Source organism: Neovison vison, chromosome 9, assembly GCF_020171115.1.
Source record: "Neovison vison isolate M4711 chromosome 9, ASM_NN_V1, whole genome shotgun sequence".
In the NCBI taxonomy this organism is placed as follows: Eukaryota; Metazoa; Chordata; class Mammalia; order Carnivora; family Mustelidae; genus Neogale; species Neogale vison.
In genome coordinates this window covers 5,049,039-5,073,370 of record NC_058099.1, presented here as the reverse complement: position 1 = coordinate 5,073,370, position 24,332 = coordinate 5,049,039, and the positions used below count along the sequence as shown (strand labels likewise).

General features: G+C 56.7%; 1 protein-coding gene across 3 annotated transcripts; it reads left to right on the top strand.

Annotated features, from left to right (window-relative positions):
* Positions 1-1,999: 1,999 nt before the first annotated feature.
* On the top strand, positions 2,000-23,216 carry AIF1L (allograft inflammatory factor 1 like). 3 transcript variants are annotated; one of them, XM_044264671.1, is made up of 6 exons: positions 2,000-2,124; positions 2,297-2,358; positions 13,043-13,109; positions 14,929-14,970; positions 17,370-17,532; positions 20,351-23,216. In XM_044264671.1, exons 1-6 carry the CDS (start codon positions 2,094-2,096, stop codon positions 20,436-20,438), a joined length of 453 nt encoding a protein of 150 aa, XP_044120606.1. In that variant the 5' UTR covers positions 2,000-2,093; the 3' UTR covers positions 20,439-23,216. The 3 variants fall into 3 exon arrangements, with proteins under 3 accessions (XP_044120606.1, XP_044120604.1, XP_044120605.1); XM_044264669.1 differs by having other exon boundaries at positions 2,267-2,358; XM_044264670.1 differs by lacking the exons at positions 2,000-2,124; positions 2,297-2,358 and adding an exon at positions 6,834-6,996.
* The last annotated feature ends 1,116 nt before the right edge of the window (positions 23,217-24,332 follow it).

Genomic DNA, 24,332 nt, shown 5'->3' with positions numbered 1-24,332 from the left:
GGCATTAAAGCCCTATCCACTCAAGCTGTGGGGCTCAGCAAAGCCCAGTGTCGTCATCTCAGTGGGGTGGGGATGTGCAGCCCAGGCCTCTTCTCCATTCCATGGTGACGTACCTCAGGCTTGACATCTCATGACTCATGCAGTCCGGTCATGCCTGGTGTGTGCAGAACCACTCTGGCCCCAGAGGTGGGGCTGTGCTGGGTGGAATGTGGCAGCTGTTGAACATCTGGTTAGCAATGCAGCCCAGCAGCTGAGCACTGGAAGGTGGGGTGGCCGGCCACTGCAACCGACCAGGGCAACAGGCCATCTGAGCCTGGACTGGGAAGGGTGTCATAGGGCCCCGTTCTAGGTCAGGTCCCTAATCTGGACTCCAGATGGAACGTCTCCCATCAACCAAGAGTTGTAATTCCCAAGCCCGGCTCCCCTGCAAGCTTTTACTCTCTGCTCCAAACACCCTGAAAGTCATAAAAGTTCTAACAGCCGTTGCTGGGTGAGAGTCACTGTTTCCTCCACTCCGCAGCAAAGGACACTGAGCCTCAGACAAGGCTGGTGCTGGACCCCAGACCACACAGCTTGGCCAGATCCAAACCCACCTCTAGGGTTTGCATCAGAGAATAACCGGGGGAAAATAATAACATCACAGTGCCGGGGACGTGGGGCCTTGAACTGCTGCTGCCCTGACATGGGTCCACTGTGGGACATTCCATCCTGTCCAGTCCCCTTCCTTGGGACAACCTGGCCACTTTGTCCCCCAGGGACAACCACAGAAGAGACGACCAGCTGGCCCCAGGATCCCAGTCCTGGGGGCAAGACAAAGGTAAGTCTGTGGGGAAGGAGACATCCCAGATCCAGTTCCCAGGGACACGCTCTGTGGTGGTGGTGGTGGTGGGGTGGGGGGTTTGCATTACTGGTGACTGGGACAACTGTTTGCCCCGGGCAGCTCCTGCTTGTACCTGTGGCTGTCGGCATACTTAGGAGGACTGCCACCCTTCACTCTCAGAAATGTCCTGATTTGGTCACAAGTCCCTGGTTCCTCCACCCACGCCCCTCTACCCCCAGGAGTCGGAGGCTTGGCGTAGCATCATCCTAGTGGACTTGTCCCCAGCTTCAGCTCCCTGACTTTTCCTGTCTGTCAACTGGGAACACCTAGTCCTATTTTGCAGAGTTTTGAGAATTAAACGACGCAAATCTATGCTGTACTGAGCCAGCAAAGTAGCTGGGGCATAGTGAGTGCTCGAGAACAGGTTTCATGGGTGCCTGGGTGGCTCGTGGGTTATTAAGCCGCTGCCTTCGGCTCAGGTCATGATCTCAGGGTCCTGGGATCGAGTCCCACATCCGGCTCTCTGCTCAGCAGGGAGCCTGCTTCCCCTCTCTCTCTCTGCCTGCCTCTCTGCCTACTTGTAATCTCTCTCTGTCAAATAAATAAATAAAATCTTAAAAAAAAAAAAAAGAACAGGTTTCATTAGCACAACACAAATCATTCTGATGGATTTAAAGTGTCACGGATGTCTTCGCGGCGCTTTGTCATTATGCCTTTACCCAACCACATAAAAAAAAAAAAAACCCTCAAAGTTTCCATATTTTTCTTACAAGAGTTAAAAGTGGAGGCTGGGGAGGCCGGCCTGCCTTCTACCAGCGCCGCGCGCCCGGGGCCACCGTAACGTAACAGCGGCGGGTGCTGGAGCGCGCGCTCGCAGCCACCGGGACCCTAGCTGATCCCCGAGGATCCCAAGTGCGTCCTGAGATCGTCCCCGCTTTCTTTCTGGGGACATCGCGGCCCGGAGCGGGGAAGGGGCCCGGGGAGGTCCCGGGCGGTGCATTTTCCGCGCCCTCCAGCAGAGGGGCGGGCGGCGGGCGCGGCGTCCCGCATAATAGGCGCTTTGATGCCGGCGGCGGGGTGGCGGGCGGGAGGGCCCGGGGCGGGGGGGCGGGGAGAGGAGGGCGGGAGGGGTGTGTCCGGCCGCCCGCGCCATCCCTCCGCCCCTCCGTCCCGCCGCCACACGCCGCCGGACCTCGGACCCGGCGCCCGTCCCTGCTCGTCGTACCTCGCCGCGGCCGCGTAGCCCCGAGCCGGCAGGAGCCCGGCGCTCACCATGTCGCTCGCGCTCAGCAACAGGTTCCAAGGTAGGCGCCGCCGTCCCCGCGCCGTCCCGCGCCCCTGCCCCACCCCCCCACCCCGGCGCGGAGCCCCCCGCCCGCCACCTGCGCGCGCCGGCGGGACGGCGGGGTCCGCGGCGCGCGGCCCGGGGAGACACCCCCCCCCCAGCTTCCCGGGCCGCCTCTTTGTCTCCTGCAGGAGGGAAGGCGTTCGGCTTGCTCAAAGCCCGGCAGGAGCGGAGGCTGGCCGAGATCAACCGGGTAAGCGCGCCGCCCGGGGTCGGCTTGCGAGTCGCCCCCAAATATCCCAGCGCCCCTCATGTCCCGCCCCCGTCTGCGAGGCTGTGCCTGCAGCAACATCAACTCCCTCCTCGTCCTCCTCTGGGCTTCCCCGATCTCCTCCCCGGCCCCCGCCCCGTGCCTCCGACTCCAGGTAGGTCCCCCTCCACCGCCTCCGCCGCCTCCACCCAACTCGGCTCCCGCGGCTCGGGTTGCAAGTTGTTACTCTTGGACTGGGGAGGTGGGGCTCGCCCCGGAGCTTTGATGCCTCCGGCCCCGGCCCCCCCGGAAGCACGCCTGGGACCAGCGGCGAGAATTGGGTCCAGGGAGGGACCCCCGATGTCTCTGAGCCGCCCCTCCTCCCCGCCCCCGGGAGTACAGCCCCGGGAGGGAATGGAGGCCCCTGAGAGGCTCGGTGGCTGCCCCGCGATGGCCCGGCAAGCCCAGGTGGGGCTGATTTTAGAACCTGGGGTCCAGACTGCCGCGTGGGTGCGCCCTCCCAGACAGAAAGTGCAAGGCCCCTCCCCCCCCCACAACTCTTCTCACTCCAGCCTTTAGGGAAGGTTCCCTGAGACACTTGATGCTTTTCTTGCTGGACCTCATGGATTTCTTTACAGAAACCCCGCTGTTGCTGGGTGCACGATGGTGCACAAACATTTGCTTAATGGCCAAGTAAATTCTAGAAGATAAGGAAAAGTCTCAGGGCCTGCCTGGATTGACCAAAACTCAAAGGCAGCACAACCCAGGGTCTGGGGTCCCGTGAGATCTGGGCTCAGGCGGGGCCTCCATCAGGAATCCCGACCTCAGAACAAAGTTGAGGCCACCTTGAGGGCTCACAGAGGGAAAGTATATAGTTTGTGTGGCCCAGCACCTGGCAGGAGGGCTGACTTCTGTGGACGGTGCTAGAGTTCTTTCCTAAGGTAGACACCTCCCAGATTCCCTCCCAATAGGCTGCAGGGGGGTCCCCACTGAAACAAGGCTGGGCATCACCCCTGCTGGCTCCCTCAGCTGCTGGGCACCCAAGGTCCAAGCCCAGCTCAGAGTCCCCAAGTGGGAAGCTGGTGACGGTCAGCAGGGTCCAGGTCAAGGCTGTGTGGAAGTGGGTCCGGGGGCTGCGCACGGCCGTCATATTTGGTAGTATTTCTTCTCGCCTGGGCTTGCAGTCTTGATTTTTTTTTCGGAGTATCTGGAATGAGGCAGCTTATCTGATTTCATTCTGCTGGCTGTAGGAATCCCAGGCAGGGCTCTGGGGACCCCCAGGGTCCCTCCAGGTAATCTCTAGTCCCTTCCGTGCCATCATCACTTGCCTCTTGGGGCCATCCTGAGCAGAGCTGGGAGGGAGACTTGTCGTGTGGCTGGGGCTCTCAGGGGTCCAGGCTGCTGGGCTCCTTCCCAGTTTACTCTGCAGCCAGCCCGCCCTTGGTCTTGGTCTTGGCTGCTCTTGCCCTCTGGACAGAAGCCTGGAACCCTGACCTCATACAGCCCCCTGGGCCACTCCAGGGCGGGTTCCAAGCCGGCTGAATCCACCCACAGCCAGCAGGACCCTGAGCCAGAGACAGCTGGAGATGGGGGAGAGGGGACTACGGTCAGACAACCCACAGTTGCTGAGAGTGTGTGGGACTTTCATGCCAGCCCTGCCCTTGGCGGGGGGCTATTAGGGGGGGTTTGTAAGAGTCGGGTACCTGGTGGTTTGGGCGGTGGACTGGCTTGGCTCAGAAGGGGATGGGGCTGTGGCTCTCAGGGGGCTGATCTGGACAGTGCTGGGACTGGAGAAAGTGAATAAGAAGGGGCCATGTGTCCCCACCATGGGACCCCAAAACCCAGAGAGGGCAGGCAACTGGCTAAGGCCACACAGAAGCCAGTGACAGAGCTTGTTGTCTAGTGTCCTTTGACTGCCCAGAAGCTGTTCTGATCCCTGCCATGGGAACCCAGCCTACTGTCTGGCTGCTGGATCAAACCAGAGGAAGGGGACTCCAGGATCAAACCAGAAGTTTGAGCTGTGTGCGACCCCCCGCCCCCCTGCCTCGCCCACCCAGGAGGTCAGGGGGACCCCCGTACTGTGGAGTACTGGGTGGCGGTGCAGGGGTGGGCAGAGCGCTTGCCGGCTCTGTGACCTTGGGCATGCCACTTGAGATCATGGCATTTTGGTTGCGGTGATTTTTCAGGGAGATAATCCTTGTAAATCACACAGCTTTCATGGTCCTTGTTATCAGTTTGGTGCTTAAAGATGCTGGGAGCGGAATTCTAGGGGCAAGGTCTTAGTGCGAGCCACAGCCCATGCTGGCCGCTCAGCGTGGGCCGGACCCTTCCACAGAGCAGAACCTTAGGCCTCCCTGCCTTCAAAGGGAGCAGAGATCCCTGCTCTGTCCCCGCAACAATCAGAGATGACCAGACAGGAGCTCTTTGCAGACCGAGGGAGTCGCTCTGTTTGAGGGTCTGAGTCTGTTTCACCCATGACCGTGACCACAGCAGACATTCCCTGGTGTGCATGGACTCTAGAGGGAACCATGTTGGCAGCCCAGACTGGCTTTCTTTGGGGTGCAGCTTCACTGCCCCCACTGGCACAGAGCTTCTGGGGGGCTGGATCGGATGGAGCAGTTTCCCATGGGCCTTGTGGAGGCAGGAGCCCCTGGAGGATGGGGCTTCAGGACTCACCGGCTGCACAGGCCTGAGCACCTCCAGGGCTGCTGCCCGGGGCCGAGCCCAGCCTGGCCGGCAGCTCTGGGGGCTTCTCTAGGCCAGCACCCCAGTTCCCTCTGGAGCCTTCCCCTTGCCCCAGGGCCAGGCCAGCTTCCAGGGAGGGCAGCTCAGTCTTCGCTATTGTTGTTATAAGGGTCAGGAGCCAAAGTAGAAGGAGACTTGGGTGGACCTGGAGGTCCTGGGGGCCTGCATGGAAATGCACCCTTTTTGGTTTTGCTCTCGTTTTTGTGATCATTTTCTGAGCACTTGGCAGGAGCCGGGCAGTGCGCCAGGAGCACTCCGGGCGTTACCTCATGAAACGCTCGCTCTCCTCGTGAGTGTCTGTTCCCATTTTACAGAAAACAAGACTCGCAGGGGCTGAGTGAACTGCCTGAAGCCAGCCTCCCTGCCTTTGCCGTGCATGTGCATGTGTGTGTGCGTGTGTGTGCACTCGCGTGTGTGCGCGCGCAAGTGTGTGTGGGCGTTCTCGGCACTACTGAAGCAGGCAGGACCTGAGCCCGCCTCCTACTCCCCCCCACATAGCTGACATTCCCTGAGCCTTGGTGGCATGGCAGGTGACCCCGGGCCAGCCAGGCCTGGCCTTATATGGCAACGGGACAGATTCTCTCTGCAGCTTCCCACAGGGACACAGAGAGGCAGTGGGGCTGGGGGGCTGCCCCGCAGAGTGCCCTCACCCTTGGGACTGAACAGGAGGAGCCCGGAGGACGGCGAGGACTGCATCTCGAACCAGCCAGGGGCCGGAATCTTGAACCAATAACGTGGGTCGTGCCTTTGCCCCATGCCAGGACTTGCTGTCATCCCAGTGACCCTCTGGATGGAGCGCTTGACTAGACAGATGTGCAGGAGGAATCTATAAACATCCCCGTGGGCCAGGGATTCCTCAGGCTCATGTTTTAGAGATGAGGAAACAGCTGGGTGAAGTCACCTGCCCAAGGTCGCCGAGCCAGGAAGTGGCAGAGCTGGGGTGCTGACTCTGACGGCACCCGTGGCCTGCCCAGGACCCTGTCTGCCAGGTGGCCACGGCCGAGCTGGGACACAAGCCTCTCCTGCTTAGGTGATAAGGATCTCTGGCTACTGTCCCGCCTTCCCAGCCCTCCTGGGTCGAGTCAAGGGCACTTGGCATTCCCTGCAGCGTTCAGGGGTCTAATGGTTATTTCAGAGCCCACAGGCCGTCTGTACTGGGAAGAGCTGGACAGGGCAGGCTGGGGATCTGTGCCCTGCTGTTCTAGGTCCCCTGTCCTGCCCCAGCATAGGGGACCTCTGAGACCCGAGCAGGGCACGACGCAGGTGTGTCTCTCTCCCTGCGTACCCTGTGCCACCCTGCCTGTCCCTGCCCGGGTGAGTGAGCCCAGCTAGCCTCGCCGGCCCCTGTTTCTCTTGCTCTTCCTTAATATATTATAAGGGAGATGGTGATAAGCGGCCACGTGAGCCCCCGAGGATTCAGTGTCCGCGCGGGTATAGCCGGGCTCGACCTTGGCGTGGCCGTGTCACAGGAAGCCGGGGATGGAATTTCTGTCAGGGCCGCTTCGTTTGCGTAGTCTGTGGGCTGTTTTTCTTCGGCTGCCCCACCTGCTGGCAAGGATGCTGCATCCAGATGAGGCCTTGGAAGCCGCCATGGGCAACGTGAGCCTGCTGTCCTTGTGGGGGCACCTTCCAGGCTCCTGCTGCACACCAGGCCTCAGGCCCAGCATGGACCTGGCACTGGCCCTTTAAGAGCCTGTGGGTGGCGTCACAGCCTTCTCAGCCCAGGCCCACTATGGTGCTGCCCGTCCTTGGGGGTTTTGCCCAGGGCTGCAGCCACCAGCTCCTTGGATGGCCTCCAAAATGGTGATATCTGCCCGCCCCAAAATTCTGCTGCAGCTGGTACATAAGGACAAGGACGGAGGGCCGGGAGCGAGCATCCGGGAGCAGGTGCTAGAGGTACCAGCCCGGAAAGAGGGTTAAGGAGGGGGAGTGGGGGAGGGGAGAGCAGGCAGGTGGCAAGGGATCTGGAAGGCCAGACACGGCAGGGGCTGCCAACCTCTGCTGGTCTTGGAAATATTCCCTTCCAGGCATAAGTGCCTAGATGGGGCTCCCAGGGACGGGGGGGGGGGGCGGCGAGGGGCGGGTTCTGATGTGCATCAGAGGTTGGAGAGGACCAAGAGAGGCAGCAGCGAGCAGGTGTGCCTGTGGGCACCGTCCCCTGGGGCTGAGATGGGAGCACTCTGTCCCATGTGGATGGCCCATCGCTGCCAAGTCTGCTGAGGACAAATCGAAGTTTGCCCTTGCAGAGGAATGGCCCGAGGGTCAAGGCTTACCAGGAGGACTCCGTGGCGCAGTGTGGGACGGAGAGTGGTGGGTAGGTCTCTGCCCTTCCCCTGCTCACGTTGATCTCGTGGTGAGGCTTGGGTGTGGTTGTAACTGCTCACGCATAGTCAGTGTGTCAGGAGCCAAGCTCTCTCTATGCAGTTAGCTCATTTAATCCTTACACCAACCCAAGGAGGAGGTTCTGTTGTTATGATCACATTTTACAGATGAGGAAGCTGAGGCCCAGAGTGGTAAAGCAAGTTGCCCAGAGCCGCAAAGCTAGCAAGTGCTGGAGCTGGGATTTGAACCCAGACCACTTGATTCAACCTCCCTCCCCAAGCCCTCTGCCCCTCACACCCTGACTCTGGGGACTTGATGGAGGTCTCCTGACCACTGTGGCTTGAGGCAAGACTTTCCCTTCTGGTGCCTCAGTTTCCCCAGCAGCCCTCATCCCTGGAGGCCCTGACAGCAGTTTCTGCAGCTGGAAAAAATGGTCTTTGGGGACAGGGAGTTGGAGTGGGAGAGGGGCATGGGGGTGGAGGAACGCCTCCACATACTCTCTTGTCCCCCTAGAGGGCTATTGAGTGGATCCCTGGCCTCTGAAATAACCTCTTTCTACAGCAGCCTAAGAGGAAAGGTAACACTCAGTGTTGACTGTTGACTGTCTTTGCCCAGAAACCTGTGGCCAGACCACCCTCTCCTTGTTTGGGGCAGGGAAGGAGCTGGGGTGGTGAAGGGAGGTACCTGTCGCTTGAATTGTTAAAACTTTGTAACGTTGAGCAGGTTGAGCAATGTCTCAGGGCCTCAGTTGTCCCGTCTCTCCAATGGGAATACCCGGAAAGGGGAAAGAGAAACCGTATTCAGCCCAGGTCGGGGGAGGGGGTAATGATGTTGTGGATGGCGAGCTGGGGGTTTGTAAGTGGACTGTACTCACGTAAGTGTTTGGAGGTCCCAGTAATAAACAGCCACCATTCATGTAGTGTTTACTAGGGAACGGGCACTGTACGAGCACTTACGTGTATTTGTGGCTCGCTCTTCTCTGCCTGGGGACCCAGAGACAGGACAGTTGTGGTCCTGGATTGTGGACACACAGGGTACCTGCCTGCTGGGCATGGCTGTGCCCCCGAGGCTGGGCAAAGATCCCGGGGAAGGGGGTGGGGGGGAAGGACGCCTGGAAGTAGGGAAGCTGTGGGCTGTGCATGAGCAGGAACCAAGAATCCGAAGCTTGGAGCCGGGGCGGGAGCTGGCAGCCCCACCAACGGAAACTCCTGTTTCTGCTGCCCACCTGCCCCCTCCCTGGCACCCTGCCAAAGGCCTGGTCCGCACAGCTGCCCTAACCTCCACCCACGCCTGACCGGGTCAGATGCCTGTTCCAGCCCTGGTCGCTCTGTGGCTCAAGCCATTGTCATTTGGGGCTCTAAGGAAAAATGGGATTCCCATCTCTGACCCCTCTAGTCTGTGTCGCACACGTACACATTTGCAAAGCAACCCCACTGTGTCTGGACTGAGAGTAGAGAAAATGATCCTGGGCTGAATGACAGGCTTCTCCGGTCTCTTGGCCGATGTTTCCTGAGCACCTACTGTGTGCTGGGCACTGCCGGGTGCTAGGCATCTCTGGGGCATGAGATGGTAAGCTCATCCTCCTGGCACCTGTGGCCCAAGGCTTGCCTCCCCCCTGGCCTCCTTCCAACTGCCACTGCCGTGGGTCGCTTGGATTCCTTAGCTCCGTGCAGGGAAGGAGCCCAGGCAGCCTTCACTGTGGACCTGAATCCCAGCTCGGTCACTTGCCGTCTGTGCAGAGTTGAGCAAGTTCTTTATCCTCCCTGGGTCTCCGTTCGTTCACTCAGCCTGCACGTGTTTCCTGAGCACCTACTATGGGCAGCCTACACTGTGGGGGGGGGGCGGGCAGGGAGACAGACCTGGATGGCACCCTTGTGAGCATCGCGTTGTGAACTGTGTTAGCAGGTGATTCATCCTGTAGGATGAAAGGGGCTGCACAGCAAGATAAGGGGGGTGGGGAGTGGAGGCGGGGGACTGCAGTGGGCAGGATGGATGGGGTCTGCCTCCTTGAGAAGGGGAGAGTTGAGCCAGTGCGTGAAGATGGTGAGGGAGAGAGCCACGGGGCGGGGGGTGGGCGGCGGGCAAATGAGCGCTGCAGGGAGAGGTCACAGCCAAAGGTGAAGGTCCCGATGTGGGAGCAAGCCTGGCATGGGGGAAGCCCAGACAGGGGGCCAGGGTGGCTGAGGCACTCATTCTAGCAGTGGGGGGGACAGGGGGTGAACACCAATAAAATAGCACATTAGGTGGTCGGAAGTGCCAAGGAGAAAACTGGCTTCGTCGGTGAGAAAACAATAATCGTGCCCCCCTTCCCCCCCCTCCCCGGGCACAGCAGCCAGCCCGGGGTCGGGCCCAGTGAACAGGAGCCACTGCCTGGTTGTCCTGTGATCATCCTTGGGTGGTTTTTCTCCAAGATGGGGCCCATGTCCTACCCCTTGAGCCCATCCTGCCTGGGTCTCCACAGGGGTTGGAACCTGTTGGGGACAGGTTCTGGCTGGTACAGGATTTCTGGTCGACCAGAACGGGGGAGCTGGGAGGGCTTCTAGGCCTCTCACCAGAGGTTCCCAGGTGTTGGGCCTTGTCCATACCCTTGTGCCTCCCACGTGAAGGTTTTCCGGTTCTGGAGATGATAAAGCTGAGGGAACATGGGGGCGATGTGGTGAGCCGAACATAGGCTAAATGGAGTCCACTTAAAAATTATGAATTCCGGGGCACCTGGGTGTCTCAGTGGGTTAAAGCCTCTGCCTTTGGTTCAGGTCATGATCTCGGGGTCCTGGGATCGGGCCCCGCATCAGGCTCTCTGCTCAGCAGGGAGCCTGCTTCCCCCTCTCTCTCTGCCTGCCTCTCTGCCTACTTGTGATCTCTGTCAAATAGATAAATAAAATCTTTTTTAAAAAATTATGAATTTCCTGGGTGCCGAGGTGGCTCAGTTGGTGGGTGACTGTGTTCAGCTCAGGTCATGATCCCGGAGTCCCAGGATCGAGTCCCGCTTCAGCTCCCATGGGGAGTCGGCTTCTCCCGCTGACCTTCCCTACATGCTCTCTCACTGAAAATGAAATCTTTTTAAAAATTATGAACTTCCCACCTTCATGAAATGTCTTTAGTAAGAGAGAGAGAAGGGGGAGGAGCCGAGGGAAAGGGACAAGCCGACTCCGTGCTGAATGCAAAGCCGCCATGGGGCTCGATCGCAGGGGCCCCGATCATGACCTTGAGCTGAAACCTTCTGTTGAGTTGGACGCTCAACAGACTGTGCCACTCCAGCGCCCCCGGAATGTCCTTCTTTGAACTTGGGGCAACAGTCAGTGGTGATTGTGTATAGTCTCCGCTTGGCAAAATAAAACCTTGGCAGCCCTATCTTAGCACCTCCCTCTATTTTTACTTTTTTGGGAAGTGTTTCCTTCTGCGTTATCCCAAAGTCTGGGAACCGCTGACTGAGGAACCTAGTTGTCCCTCTGCTGTGCAGACCATGGGACCTGTGACCCCCGGGAGGCATCTGGTTTGCTTGGGGCCACAGACAAGAGTTAATTGTCCTACTTCAGGTCAGAGAATGGAGAGGGGGGTGGAAAAGAGCGACGAGACGGAGCCAAGAAGAAAAGTCCTGGACAGAGCCAGCCAGGAGGAGGGTAGCCCAGCTCCGGCTAAGTGGGGGCAGGACCCTGCATGGCACTTGGTAATGAGGTCCGATGTGTGGCCGATCCACATGGTGGGCCCTGGGGTAGCCCCGTGGTTGCTGCTGGAGGCCTGGACCCTGGAGTCTAACAGACTCGGGTTCCAAACCGAGCCTGTACCTTTCTAGCTCTAGGACTTCAGACAGGGCATCTAACCTCTCTGGCCGGGCCGTTCCTACCCTAATGAGACAGCACAATGCCCTCCCAAAGCAGAAATCCTGCACTGACCAGAGCCCGTCCATAGTAGGTACCGATCCCCTCTAGGGATCCAGGCAAATTGGGTTCAAGGGGTAGGATAGAGCCCCCAGAACCAAGGAGGGGAGCCAGACTGGCAGGTGGATTTCTCCTTCTCTGTCGAAGGGGGTGAGTTAATGTGGAGGTCGTGAGCCTTGGAAGGGATAACATTCTCCTCGCTCTTAGCCGTGCCGCTGCTTCTCGAGCTCGGACGATCACGCCTGGCACTGAGCATTCACAGTGGGTTATCCCCGTCAGGGGGCAGGTGCCCGAGGAGATGGGTACCCTTGTGCCCATTTCACAGCTGGTGAGGAGGGGACTGAGACCCGAACCCAGAGTACTTTATCTTCAGTTATTCTCCTATTCTTTCTCCTACATTAAAGGGGGGTTTACACGGCCGACTGGACAGTCTTAGGTCCTGGGAGATGCGGAAGTACAGACTCCGGGGTCGGTTAGTGGGACATGCTCACAGGATTTAGAAACAGGTGGAGTGGCAGATCCAGATGACGTTTAACGTCATTCTAAACACGGGCGTCTTGTCATTTTTCAGTACAGACCTTACTTCTCTGGTCTCTCCTGCTCCCTTGATGCCTCAACCAGAGCCGTGTACCCTGTGGTCCCTCAGAAATGGGCGGAGGGGGCGATGCCTGTGTCGGGTCTGCTCAGTAATAAGGAAAGCGAGGTCCAGGGAGGAGAGGGGATCTGCGGAGTCTGGCGCTAGGATGGGAACATGCCCTCTGCTTTCCCACCTGAATACAGGCTCTAGGGCGGCTTGAAGAGCAGCAACAAGGCACTGGACGCTATGCCCAGCTTAGCAAGTGCTTACTAACTAGCAGCATTTTGTTCTGAAGCCCGATGGGCTGCTAGCCGCCCATCTTTAAGTGTCAGGGTTAGGGATGCGAGCTTTCCGGAAGTCGGAGCCGAGGTGAAGCTCTGCCTGGGTGAGCCTCCGTCCCGCCATCTGTAAAATGGGAGTAATAATAGTAGCTACCCTGTGGGCCCACTGGGAGAGCCCAAGAGATCGGCGGGCCAGTGTTTCATTCCGGAGGCTGTTGTTGGTGTCCTGCGCCCCTCCCCCTCCCGCACATCTGCTTCTGAAAGGCATCATGTGAGTGGAAGGTGGCCCTGTTTTACAGCTGAGGACACAGACGAGAGAGTAACCGACCTCCCAAGCAGTATACAATCGTCTTCTGGCTAGAGCAGAGGCTAACCACGCAGGATCTGCTGTTTCCTGAGCACTTGCTGTGTGCCAAGAGTCCGACGGACATGGGCCTTGGATTCTCTTACAAACCTGAGGAGCGGCTGCAATGACAATGCCCATTTGTCAGATAAAACCATAGAGGAATAGGGAAGAATTGATAAGCTTGGGTCACGCACTTAAGAAGTGAGTGCTGGAAACCAGGCAGCTTGTGTGTGGGGCTCACGGCCTCATGGATCTTGGAGCTGGGGTGCCCCGGGGGAGGAGGGCCAGTCCCTGCGCCGGGAATTCAGAGGCTGGCTGGAGGTGTTTAGGGCAGACCCTTCCTGCCCGAGGGGCAGATTCCTGCAGATCTGCCTCTGGGGGGGTTGACAGGAGGCCAGGACAAACACTGGAGCCTCCTGTGCTTCCCTGGCCAAGCCCAGCCACCTGGCGTGGGAGCAGACACCACGACCGTGGGCCTGCCTGGCAGCGAGTTGTGCCTGCTGACCTGGGACTCAGCACTGTCCTTTCACTTTCAAAGGAGTTTCTCTGTGACCAGAAGTACAGTGATGAAGAGAACTTGCCAGAAAAGCTTGCGGCCTTCAAAGGTGAGCCGGGGCTGTCTGCCCTTCCCCTCCCCGGGAGAGCTGGGCAGGCCCCCGGGTGCATAGGATTCCTTACCCCACAAGGCCAGCCTGTGCCCCCCTGTTTCTTCCAGAATGCGCTCCTCCTGGAGAGCTGTGAGATGGGGTCCCCAGCCACGGGCACAGGCACTGGCCCCTCTACCTGCCTCCATGCCACCCCAGGCCCCTCACCCTTGCCCGAAGCCCCGCCACCCCACCCCACCACGGCTGCCTGACAGGCGGGGCTCAGGCTGGCTCCTGTCCGCTGCTGCCCAGGCCCTGCTTGCTCCCGGGGCCCCAGCACACAATCAGCCCTTTGTAGCAGCCCTGGCCTCTCCCCTCCACGGGGGAGCGGCTCGAGAGCCCCTGTGCAGAATGGACGTTTGTGTCGCCACAGTGGGGCAGGGGGCAGAGTTTCTGCCCATTGAATCCCAGCAGCACGGGATGAAAAGAAAACAGGGCCCGGGAGCCCGCGCGGGGAGGGGGCGGCATAAAGGTCCCTCTGTTCCGGGCCCTGGCGCTTGGTTCCCAGCCAGCAGCTCGAAAGGAGAGGAGCCGTGCACATAAGGAGCCCAGCAGACCCACCTTTCCTGCCTGGGAGATGCTCTCTGCGCGCAGGGAGCCCTGGCCGCTGGAGGACCTCGCCAGATCGCCTCGAGGCCGCACCCTCCTCCCCCACCCCCGCAGGCTTGGCACTGTGGACGTCCTCCCTGCTCCAAGGGGAAGAGCCTGCCAAGTGCTCCTTAAACCGCTCCCGGCTTCGTTGTCCTCAGGCAGGACCCCGATGGCGAAGCATTTGTTGAGTGTTGACCTTGTGGGAAGCACTTCGAATGCTGTGTCGTGAGCTCCCCAACTCTTCCCGAGTCAGCCAGGAGGGAGACGGGTGCGACTTTGATTTATAGATGAAACAACTTGGGCTTGGAGAGATGGGGGTCCCTTGTGTGGGGTCACATGACCTGCCTATGACAGAGTTAAAGGCTTGATCACGTATTGGTCTCTCTCCAAAGTCCCCTGCTCTGAACCATTATGCAATGGGGCTGTTTCCATGAACAAAAGGAAGGAGTGGGATAACCCCCCCACCCCATCCCTGCCCCATTCCACCGACCCCTGCCACCGCCCCTAGGAGAGCCATGCAAAGGTGAGGGAGGACAAGGCTCTTTGCCTTTGATCAGAGAGCCTTAACTCAAGGTCTGTAGGTGAGGTTTGATGGGGAGGGTCTGTGTACCCCTGGACATTGTATGTGCCACTTTGGGTCAAGGGCAGGTTCATGGCATTTCTCTCGGGAGAGCACCAGATGTTCAGTGGTGCCCACAGACACCCCCGCCCCCAAAAAGTTCAGAACCACAGGGATTCCTTAAACTGGTGATTCCCACACCTGGATCAGAATCACTAGAACCGACCAGTTCCTCACCTCACCCCACCCCTCCTAAAGCCACTGCACCCATAGATCAGGGCCTGGCAATCTGTTCCAGTCACTTTGGAGCCACTGTGACACAGCCAGCTCATGCTGGCGGGAACCTGGGAGGAAGCAGCTGGGCGGAAGCCCCACTTCAGCAGAAGGTTACAGTGGCCCCCAAGCCCCTTATGCCATGGTGCCTGTGGGAGACGGGTGCAGGCAGGGCGAGCTCTTTCTCCAGAGACAGTGGCGGAGATGATGGGACTCACGTCTAGACCCCGAAGTGAGGGTGTGAGGAGGAGGAGGAGGATGTGGGCTCCCTGGGGACGCGGCCGGTTGCCTTCGAGGGCATCTCTGGGACCCTGCTTCGGAGCTAATTAATCCCAGTTTTTGCTCTGTGATTTCCAGAGAAGTACATGGAGTTTGACCTGAACAATGAGGGCGAGATTGGTAAGTGAGGCCTCGACTGTGCAAGGGGAGGAGGGTGTCCTTGCAGGAGGGAGGATCTGAGGGTCTGGAGAGACCTACTGGGCGGTCTTTGTGGGGGAGGGGCACACACCGAAGCTCCCCCTATGGGCCAGGCCTGCCTGCCAGACTTAAGCCTAGACCCACTGCCCCCAGACTCTTCCTCTCGCTGCTTCCCTCCCACACACCTCCCTGCACACGTCTCAGCCTTCCAGGCCAGGTGCCCGGGGTTGGAGATGCTCAGGTTCTTGACTCCGGGTCCCGGGGGACTAGCGGTTCCTTTGTCCTTGCCTTTGTACGCTGGTCGGCATTGGACATGGTGCTTCTGTGTACGTAGCTTCCCTCCTCCAGCAGACCCTGACTGAATCGTGTGGTCCTGGCGTGGGGGCTGACAAAACGCCTGTCCCATGGCCCTTGGGGCCAAGACCATCCCTTGACCTTCACGAGTAATGCTATGACATGGTCAAGGCCGGCTTAATGATCCCCATTTTACAGACGAGGAAGCCAGGCTCAGCCGGGGGAACCGACTGGGTTGGGGCACGTGGCGGTCAAGTGGTCGACCCAGGGCCCAGATCCCAGCCTTGGTTCCCACACTGGCTCTCCCTTCTCTGTTTGGCCCTGAGCTCAGTGTTGCCGCCTCTGCGATGTTTCTACTCCTCCTCCATCTTGTCTCCTTCTTCTCTTTGTTAAATATCTTTACCCTTATTTTCCTTCAGGAAAAAAAAATTGGGGTTATCAAACGAATACATCTTCATCATAAAAACTTTTGGAAAACGCAGTAAGGCACAAAAAAGAAAATAAGTCAGCTGCAGTCTTCCCTCCCAGAAATATTTTGGTTTATATAGTCCCACCCTTTATTCTAATCACAAATGCTGTTTTATTACCATGTTAGAACCTCGTTTTAAAAAATAATTATATTGTGAGTGTTTTGACATATGATTAATTTTTCTTTTGAAATATAATTAATGGCTGCATAATATTCCATCGCTGGCCGGACCGTAACTTACTTAGCCAGTGTTTTAATATCGCGCATTCAGAAAGCTCCAATTTTAGGGGCGCCTGGGTGGCTCAGTGGGTTAAAGCCTCTGCTTTCAGCTCAGGTCATGGTCTCAGGGTCCTGGGATCGAGCCCCGCATCGAGCTCTCTGCTCAGCAGGGAGCCTGCTTCCTCCTCTCTCTCTCTGCCTGCGTCTCTGCCTACTTGTGATCTCTTTTCTGTCAAATAAATAAATAAAATCTTAAAAAAAAAAAAAAGAAAGCTCCAATTTTAACTACTTTTGATAGTCCTGTGAAGAGCGTCTTTGTACATGAATCTTTGTCCAGATCTCCGATTATTTCTTTAGAGTAAATCTTGGGAATTGGATCTTCTGGGTCAAAGACTTTTTTGAGGCATCTTGCCAAACTGCCTTCCAGAAAGGTCTTGCCAATTTCAATCCTGGCCAGCAGCATGGTGGGGAGGGGGGGTACCTCTTACTTTTCCCTGCAGAGGGCTGCCTAGTTTTCTTTGAAATGCCCTGGACATTCTGGCACCTGGGGGTCTGGTATCCATCCTGCCTGCCCTGCTCTGGGGTGAGCTGTTGTGCCACACCCCTGGCCCCCCAAATCGGTCCCCCCATCCCGCCTCTCTCCCACCACCCTCTGCCGACCCATTGTTCACAGAACAATCTGGAGGAAATTGCCTAAGATCGGGGGAGCAGGGAGGTCAAAGGCATCGATTCTACAGAGAGTAGTGCCTCCCTTGTTTTTCTGGAATTTTGTTCCTTTGTTGGTTTTCCTGCTTTGCAGGATATTTTTGGCTCCCTTGCCCTGTGGGTGAGGCGGGAACCCTGGGACTGCCGGGTGGGGAGTGGCAGGTGGAGAGAAGCTGCCACCCAGCACCCTGCAGGATGGCTTTCCCTGCCTTGGGTCAAGCCTACTCCCTGACCCCACCTTGCTGGGCAGTGGCTCCCCGGGGAGCTGGAGCAGCGGGCACACAGCTCCCCCTGACCTTGGGGCGCAGAGGACCTAACAGACCCCTAACGGCCCCATTGCTGGACACCTGCTTTGTGCTGGGTACTTCTCGTGCATCGTGCCCTCTCAAATGATCCCGTCAACCCATTTGATGGCTTATGGGGGCAGAGAACCTCAGAGAGGTTCAGTGGTTTGCTCCAGGTCCCACAGCCAGAAAGAGCAGGACTGGGTTCCAGCCCAGGTCCCTGTCCCTAACCACTACCCTGTACTACCTCTGAAGAGAGCAGGGACTGTGTGATGGGCTCATCCGCCGGGGAGGAGAAGGGCCCTGGACTGCAGTCCCCGGGCAGGGGCTGAGAGCCACAGAGCTCTACCTGCTTCCTCGCCTGGCCCGCAGCCTGTCTCCGCTTAACAGACCTGCTTTTCCTCTCGCAGACCTGATGTCTTTAAAGAGGATGATGGAGAAGCTTGGGGTCCCCAAGACCCATCTGGAGATGAAAAAGATGATCTCAGAGGTGACAGGGGGGGTCAGCGACACCATCTCCTACCGAGACTTTGTGAACATGATGCTGGGAAAGCGGTCAGCTGTCCTTAAACTGTGAGTACCCCCCTGCCTCTCGCGGGGCCTCCGAAGGCAGAGTCATTGTGCGTGGGAAGGCCACGGCCCAGCCAGGAGGGAACACCTCGTGGGACCTGCTGGACGAGGGGCTTGATTTCTCTGAACCTGATTCCTCATCTGTCAGGGGCACATTAATACGTACCCAGAACTTTCCGGTAGAATGAGCGCTCAGGAAGCAGAACAATGGGGGGGATGATGAATCTACCGTGTGGGCACCTTGAGGGGGGTGGGGGCTCAGTCGGTTGAGTGTCTGTCTTCGGCTCAGGTCATGGTCCCCGGGTCCTGGGATCGAATCCTGCGTCGGGCTCCCGGTTCAGTTTAGAATCTGTTCTCTCCCTCTGCCCCTCCCCTTGCTTGTGCACTGTCTCTCTCAAATAAATGAATAAAATCTTAAAAAAAAAAAAATCTACCGTGAAACCTTCTGAGCCTGGGTTTCCTCATTTGCAAGGTGATTCCACTATCCCCCCTCCACTACCCTGCCCCCACGAGGCTGTGGAGAGCATTATATATTTAACAACTGGCTCTGAAGGGAGGCAGAGTTCAAATCTTGATGCCATTGCTTGCCCACTGATTGAGTCTGGGCAAATCCCCTTTGGTCCTGGGCCTTAGTTTCTTGGTTTGTAAGCGAGATGATGGTGAGTCTCTTGTGTGAAATGTCGTCCCGACATACATGGTGTGACTGACGTATATGAAGGCTGCAGCCCAGTGCCTGGGTCTTGGCAAACACCTGGTCTGTGGTGGCCAAGGTCACGCTTCCCAGCCCCTGCCCCCACTGCAGAGAGATACCCTGGAGACTCTCAGGTTTTGAACATACAAATGTCAAATATACCTGCCTCATTTGTTACAAAGGGGGGAATCGAAGCCCAAGGAAGCTGAGGACCCGCTCATGAGCCCATAGTTCAGCCTGCAGAGCTTCTAGTGTGAGGACGGGGTGGGGCAAGCGGTGTGGAAAACTGTCAAGGTCGGACCACAGTACACCTGGGATGCCACGTGCCACAGGTGGCAGCAACGGGAGTGTTGATGCTCTCAGAAAACACCCAGGAATTAGTGCATTTACTCTGTGGTCGGCTCTGGTCTACCCAGTGACCCCTCAGATGTGTCATTTATTAATTCAGCAAATATTTATTGAGCACCAATGATGTACCAAGAATTATTCTAGGTGTCGGGGACACAGGAGTTGTTGGCCTCATGGAGCTTACATTCTCATGGCAAGAGACAGACAAGAACAAAATCAAAAACCCAAGAAACTAAAACACCAGATTGCCGTGGTGTAGCACCAAGAAAAACCAAGTGAACAGAGGAACAGAGAGGGAGGGGATAGTAGGCAGGGAGGGTCTCACGGAGAAGGCAACACTTGACCAGAGCCTCAAGGGAGAGAGATGTGAAAAGATGAGCTGTCCGAAGGGGGTAAGCACTCTAGACAGTGGAAGAAACAAGTGCAAAGGCCCTGAGGCAGACTGTGCTTCTGTGCTCAAAGGAACAGCACAGAAGCTAGTGTGTCTGGCCATCAGTGAGTGCAGAAGTGAAGGTTGAGTTTGCAGAGATGGGCAGACCAGGAGACATGGAGCCTTGTAGGTCTTGGTCCCACTCAGCATTTGGCACTAATGTTGAGCGATGCCATTGGATGACTCTAAGCTAGGGGCTGACTTTTCAAAGCCTCTGGCTACAGGAGGGGTGAGAGTGGCAGGAGGGAGGCTGTGCAGGCAAGAGATAGAGGCCACTTGGCCTGGAGAAGCTGCAGTGAAGGTAGGCAGAAGCTTCTGGAATCAGGAATGGTTTGGGAGACAGAGCCGGAAGGTTTGCTTCAATGCCCAGATATGTAGAGGAGAACAAGGAATCAGATGATCCTGATCTATTTGGGGTGAGTGTTGCTATTTACTTTAGGGGGAAGAGCAGGTGGGGGAGGCAGGAATTGGGAGCTGAGTTTTTGAGGGATTAAGTTGGAAGTGTCCTTTCGACATCCAAGGGGAGAGGTCAAGGAGGGTCTTGGGTGTGCAGATCAGCTCGGAGGTAAGCTGCTTGTGGAATGTCACCCTTTGGATGGGATTTATAGCCAGCGGACAGAAAGAGCCCACCCAAAGGGTGGCCACAGGAAGAATGGGAGTACTCGAAACAGCTCTAGGGTTGTTGGCCCTTTGGGCATCCTTACTTCCAAATGGAAACTGAGTGCCAGTGGGGTTGTCCTTGAGTCACCAGCTGGAAAATAGTAGGGCTGAGATTCAAATCAGGCTGTTTCCCTTCAGAGGCTCCATCCGGAACCCCTATCCTCTACTTCCAAGATGCTACCTTGTTTTTTGAGAGAGAGAGAGAATGAACAAGGGGACGAGGGAGAGGGAGAGAGAGAATCTTAAATAGGTTCCATCCCAGAGTGGAGCCTGGTCTGGGGCTCCATCTCATGACCCTGAGATCATGACCTGAGCCGAAATCAAGAGTCGGACGCTTCACTGACTGAGCCACCCAGGCGCCCCAGATGTTACTCTTAAAACCTTGTGTGGTTTTTGAAGATCTGAAGGGGTTTTGAGCAGAGCCTTGACCCAGCCTAGCTCTGCCTTTAGGCAGCATGGGTAAGGGAAGATGCATGGCCTCGAATACAGAGATCTTTGTACCTCAGTTTTTTGTTCTGTGAAATGGGACTAGCAGCCCCTTCACATAGAGAAGATCCCACTGGAGAATGGATGCAAGGGCATTCGGTTGAGGACCCTGCAGACATGAGGACTGGGATGATCTCTCCCTGGATGAGGGAAGGAATCCTAATCCTGCCTTTCTTCCCCCCCCCCCCGCCCCGTCTCCAAACCAGAGTCATGATGTTTGAAGGAAAAGCCAACGAGAGCAGCCCCAAGCCGGTTGGCCCCCCACCAGAGAGAGATATTGCCAGCCTGCCCTGAGGACCACCATCTGCACCGGCTCCTGTTCCTCCCTCCTGCTCTTGCGGCCCTTCTTGATTCATCGTGATTTGTCTTATTTGTTTTGTCTGATCGTCGTGCATTTGTTTCATTTTCTATCAGCAAAATCAGTGATCTCTTTGTAAAGCACAAATTATCTGCCTTAAAGGGACTCTGGGCCAGGGAATTCTGTGCCTTGGGAACCCTCCCTCTCGTCTTCCCTCCTTCCCCCTTCCCCGTGCAGAAGGGCTGACATCAGACCAAAACCTGGAGGGGGCAGCCTGGACAGGAAGACTGGAAGACAGTGATCCTCATGCTTGGAGCTGGCACAGTCCGTCCTTCTAGGGTCCCTGAGCTAAGTCCAGGCTTGCTGGCCTCAGAAGACCCTAGAGTGGGAGCCGTACTTTCCTAGGACAGCTCTGTGGTTCCGTGCTCTTGACTCATCTAGAGCGTGACCACCCACTGTCCCACCTCCCCCGCTGACTCCCTCCCCCATGCCACACTTCTCATCCTCAGGGAGGAGACGGAAGGAGAGAAGAAGATGAGGGGCTTGGCGATCTGAGCCCTTGAAGAAGGTTCCAGAAGGAATCCTCTGGTCTTGTCCACAGTCACACCTTTACAGGCAGCTCGGAGGAAAAGTGCAGCCCCCATGTCCTTTGTGGGAGCAGCAAAGGTCTTTAGGGGTGGAAAGAAGGCGAGGGGGCTTGGGAGGGGTGTTTGTTCGGTCTGGTGCCACCTTTTGGGGAGGATGCTGAGGACGACAGACAGGATAGGAGGAGGAATAGAGTGCTCACGGCAAATCGTCAGCACCACTAATAAGCCAAGACCTGATAGACAGAAGGTTTCCTTTCCGATCCAGATCTACTTGAAACCTGACTGTGCTCCCCTATTTGCCTTCCTGCCATACTCCGCCCATTCATTCACTCATTCATTCACTCATCAGTCATCCAATGGATATTTATTGACCACCTGTTATAAGCTTTAAGTCCCCCCACTTTGTCCTGACATGTGCCTTGCCCTTTAACCCATCACTCCATTTCCAGTCACTCAAAAGCTTAAGCTTGGGGATTGGATTGGGATTCCCTTGTGACGGACTCCCAAGGTTTGAGAGCCCTGATCCACTCCGTAGGTTATCTAGACCGATTGTCCCATTTCACAGGTGGGAAAACTGGTGCTCACAGGGGTTAAGTGTCTTGCCAAGGGGTTAATCAGGAGACGGAAGTCTGGACTGGAACCCAGCTGTTCAGATGCTGTGCCCATCCTCATCTCTGCTCTGGGCTGGGCCTGGGAGGGGCAGTCTCCTAGGTCAATACTTGGGGAAGGTTCTGGGCCAGGACCCAGCCTTCCTAGTGTCTCCATGTCAGCACCAGGGGTGGGGTAGAGGCCCGGCTCCCTCTGCAGTTCTGCCTTCCCTAGAACTTCTCTGCCAAGCCACTTCTCAGAACTCACCCTGGAAGGTGTCCTCCTCGGCCTCATCTTGGCTGAGCAGGGATGCCAACCTTGACCCCATCTGTGTTCTGGAGTCCCTTACCCTGCCCACTCAGGACTTAGACGCACTCATCCCTTTTATCTATTTATTAAGCACCTGCTCTGGGCCAAGAGCTAAGAACCAGGTAGTGAAATGGACAGACTCGTGGAATTTAGTGGGGGAAGTCAGAATCAGTCAATGACCCATGGGATGAATGTTATGGAGAGAGGGGACTGCGGGGTGACTGTACTGCAATCCTGGGCCCAAGACTGAGCAAAGGTCTTGGAGAAGCCCTTGCCAAACTTTAAGTGGAAATGTCAGGGTGCTGTTGGGATGTGGGAGTCGGTGTGGCCTCCCTGCGGCTCCTTAGTGACCCACAATCAGGGACCTGAGCCTTGCAGTAGCTTAAGGGAGTGGAGCGGGTAGGGGCTAGGGAATTGCCCAGGTTGGGTTAATCCACTGGTCGGTCTCAGCCAGTTCAGGAACAGGATTATTTGGCCATAACTGGCTGACCTTCAGCTTAAGGAGCTGCTTCAAATGCACAGGACTAGTTGAAGTTTAAACCCCAACAAAACAGTTTTCCCTGTAAATGAAAAATCTCACCCCAGCACCTCCTCTGCGTCCCCCTCCCACCAGATCATTAGATGAACCACTGCCTGTCCCTACGCCTCCGCATTGGCCTCTCTTCTCTGGGACAGACTGAGACCTTTGAGCAAGGTGATACTTTCCTTAATGACCCATTATAGTCAGTGCACCTGTTCCTCTGGAGAGGAGGGCAGAAGCAACCAGACTTATTTCAATGGGTTCCACAGTTTGCAAGACTGCAGGAAGCCTCCTTTAAGGGAGGGAGACACTTTAATGGGTGTGTCCCCAGCTTCTGGAAAGGGCAGGAAAGAGTTCTTTCATTGGAAGGGGTGTCCTGGGAAACACCACCAGTTCCTCCACCATTTACTAGAACTCAATTCCTGAAGTGAGAGGGGCTCAAAAGTGGTCGCTGGAAAGGGGGTTTGTATTGTGTATTTCAGATTGTGGCTATTGGCTCTGGGACTTACTTCTATGGCTAAGGGCTCAGCTTCTTCGAACTTCAGCTGTCTTCTTTCTGAAAGACCAAATCTAACTAATGTAACCAGCAACTCAGGGACTGCCAAGTACGGCTTTGTCCCTGTGACAAAAGGAAGGAGTCTGCCGGGCACATTCAGGTGGATGAAGTGTGTGTGTGTGTGTGTGTGTGTGAGAGAGAGAGAGCGAGAGAATGAGTGTGTGTGGCACCAGATATCATCTCTATAGATAGAAATAAAACAGACAAACATCAATGTCTTGACTTGTGTGTTTTGGGGACAGTTCCTGGGCTCAGCAAATTCGGAAAAGATAGCTAATATAGTAACAGCTCTAAATGAAGGTGTCCTGTGTGCCAGGCTCTGTTAAAGGCAGGACTTCATTTACTCCTCACAACACCCTATGAGGCTGATACTATTATGTTACCTTATTTTCAAAATGAGAAGCAGGGGGGCGCCTGGGTGGCTTCGTTGTTAAGTGCCTGCCTTTGGCTCAGGTCATGATCTCTGGGTCCAAGTAGGGAGCGCACGTCCGTAGGGAATCTGCTTCTCCACCCCACCCCCATCATGCGCTCTCTCTCAAATAAATAAAGTCTTAAAAAAAATAAAAATGAGAAGCAGTCTTGGAACAGATAGGCAATTTGCTGAAAACCAAACAGTAAGAGGCAGAAGGTCCCCCGCCCTCCATTCAACCCACAGGCTCCAGATGAATTTCTGTCCTAGAGCATTTATACCAACGCAAACACCTGTACGGTGGACTGTCGTCAACCAGCATGTCCGGACAAGCTAAATTCTAACCCTGCCTTCACCAACACTTTGCGAATGCGGGGCACTGGGGAATTTTCTTGATTTCTCATCAGTTAAATGGCAACATAAACCCCTCGGCAACTAGGATGCATTGGCGCTTAAACGCGAGTGAAGTGTTTTGCGCAGTGCCCGGGCTCTTGCTCGGGAAATGATTACCCTGAAGGCAGTACACAAAGCCGATGTTTGGTACCCGTCGCCCTGCCCTTTGGATCCCCGCGCTTAGAGCGAAGAGGCCCCCGAGGCCCCCATCCACCCACTTTCGGAACCTCTGTTCCTCCCCGCCCCCCCCCCCCCAAGCCTCTCTCAAGAGCTGCGCCCTGGAGATGTTGGTCAGGTTCCTAACGCCTCTCCTTCCGGGACTGTTAAGAACCACGTGCGCTCCACCGTAACTGCGAGGCTTCAGCGCTCCAAGGAGCGCAGCGCAACGGAGCGGGTGCCTGGCCATTAATCACACAAAGTGGGCGGGACCTCGGCGCTTCAGGGAGCAGGCGCGACGGCCCGGGGCTTCGCCCGCCTCCTCCAGCCCCCTGGCCAATGGGGAGCAGTGGTCTGGAGAGCGCGCGACTT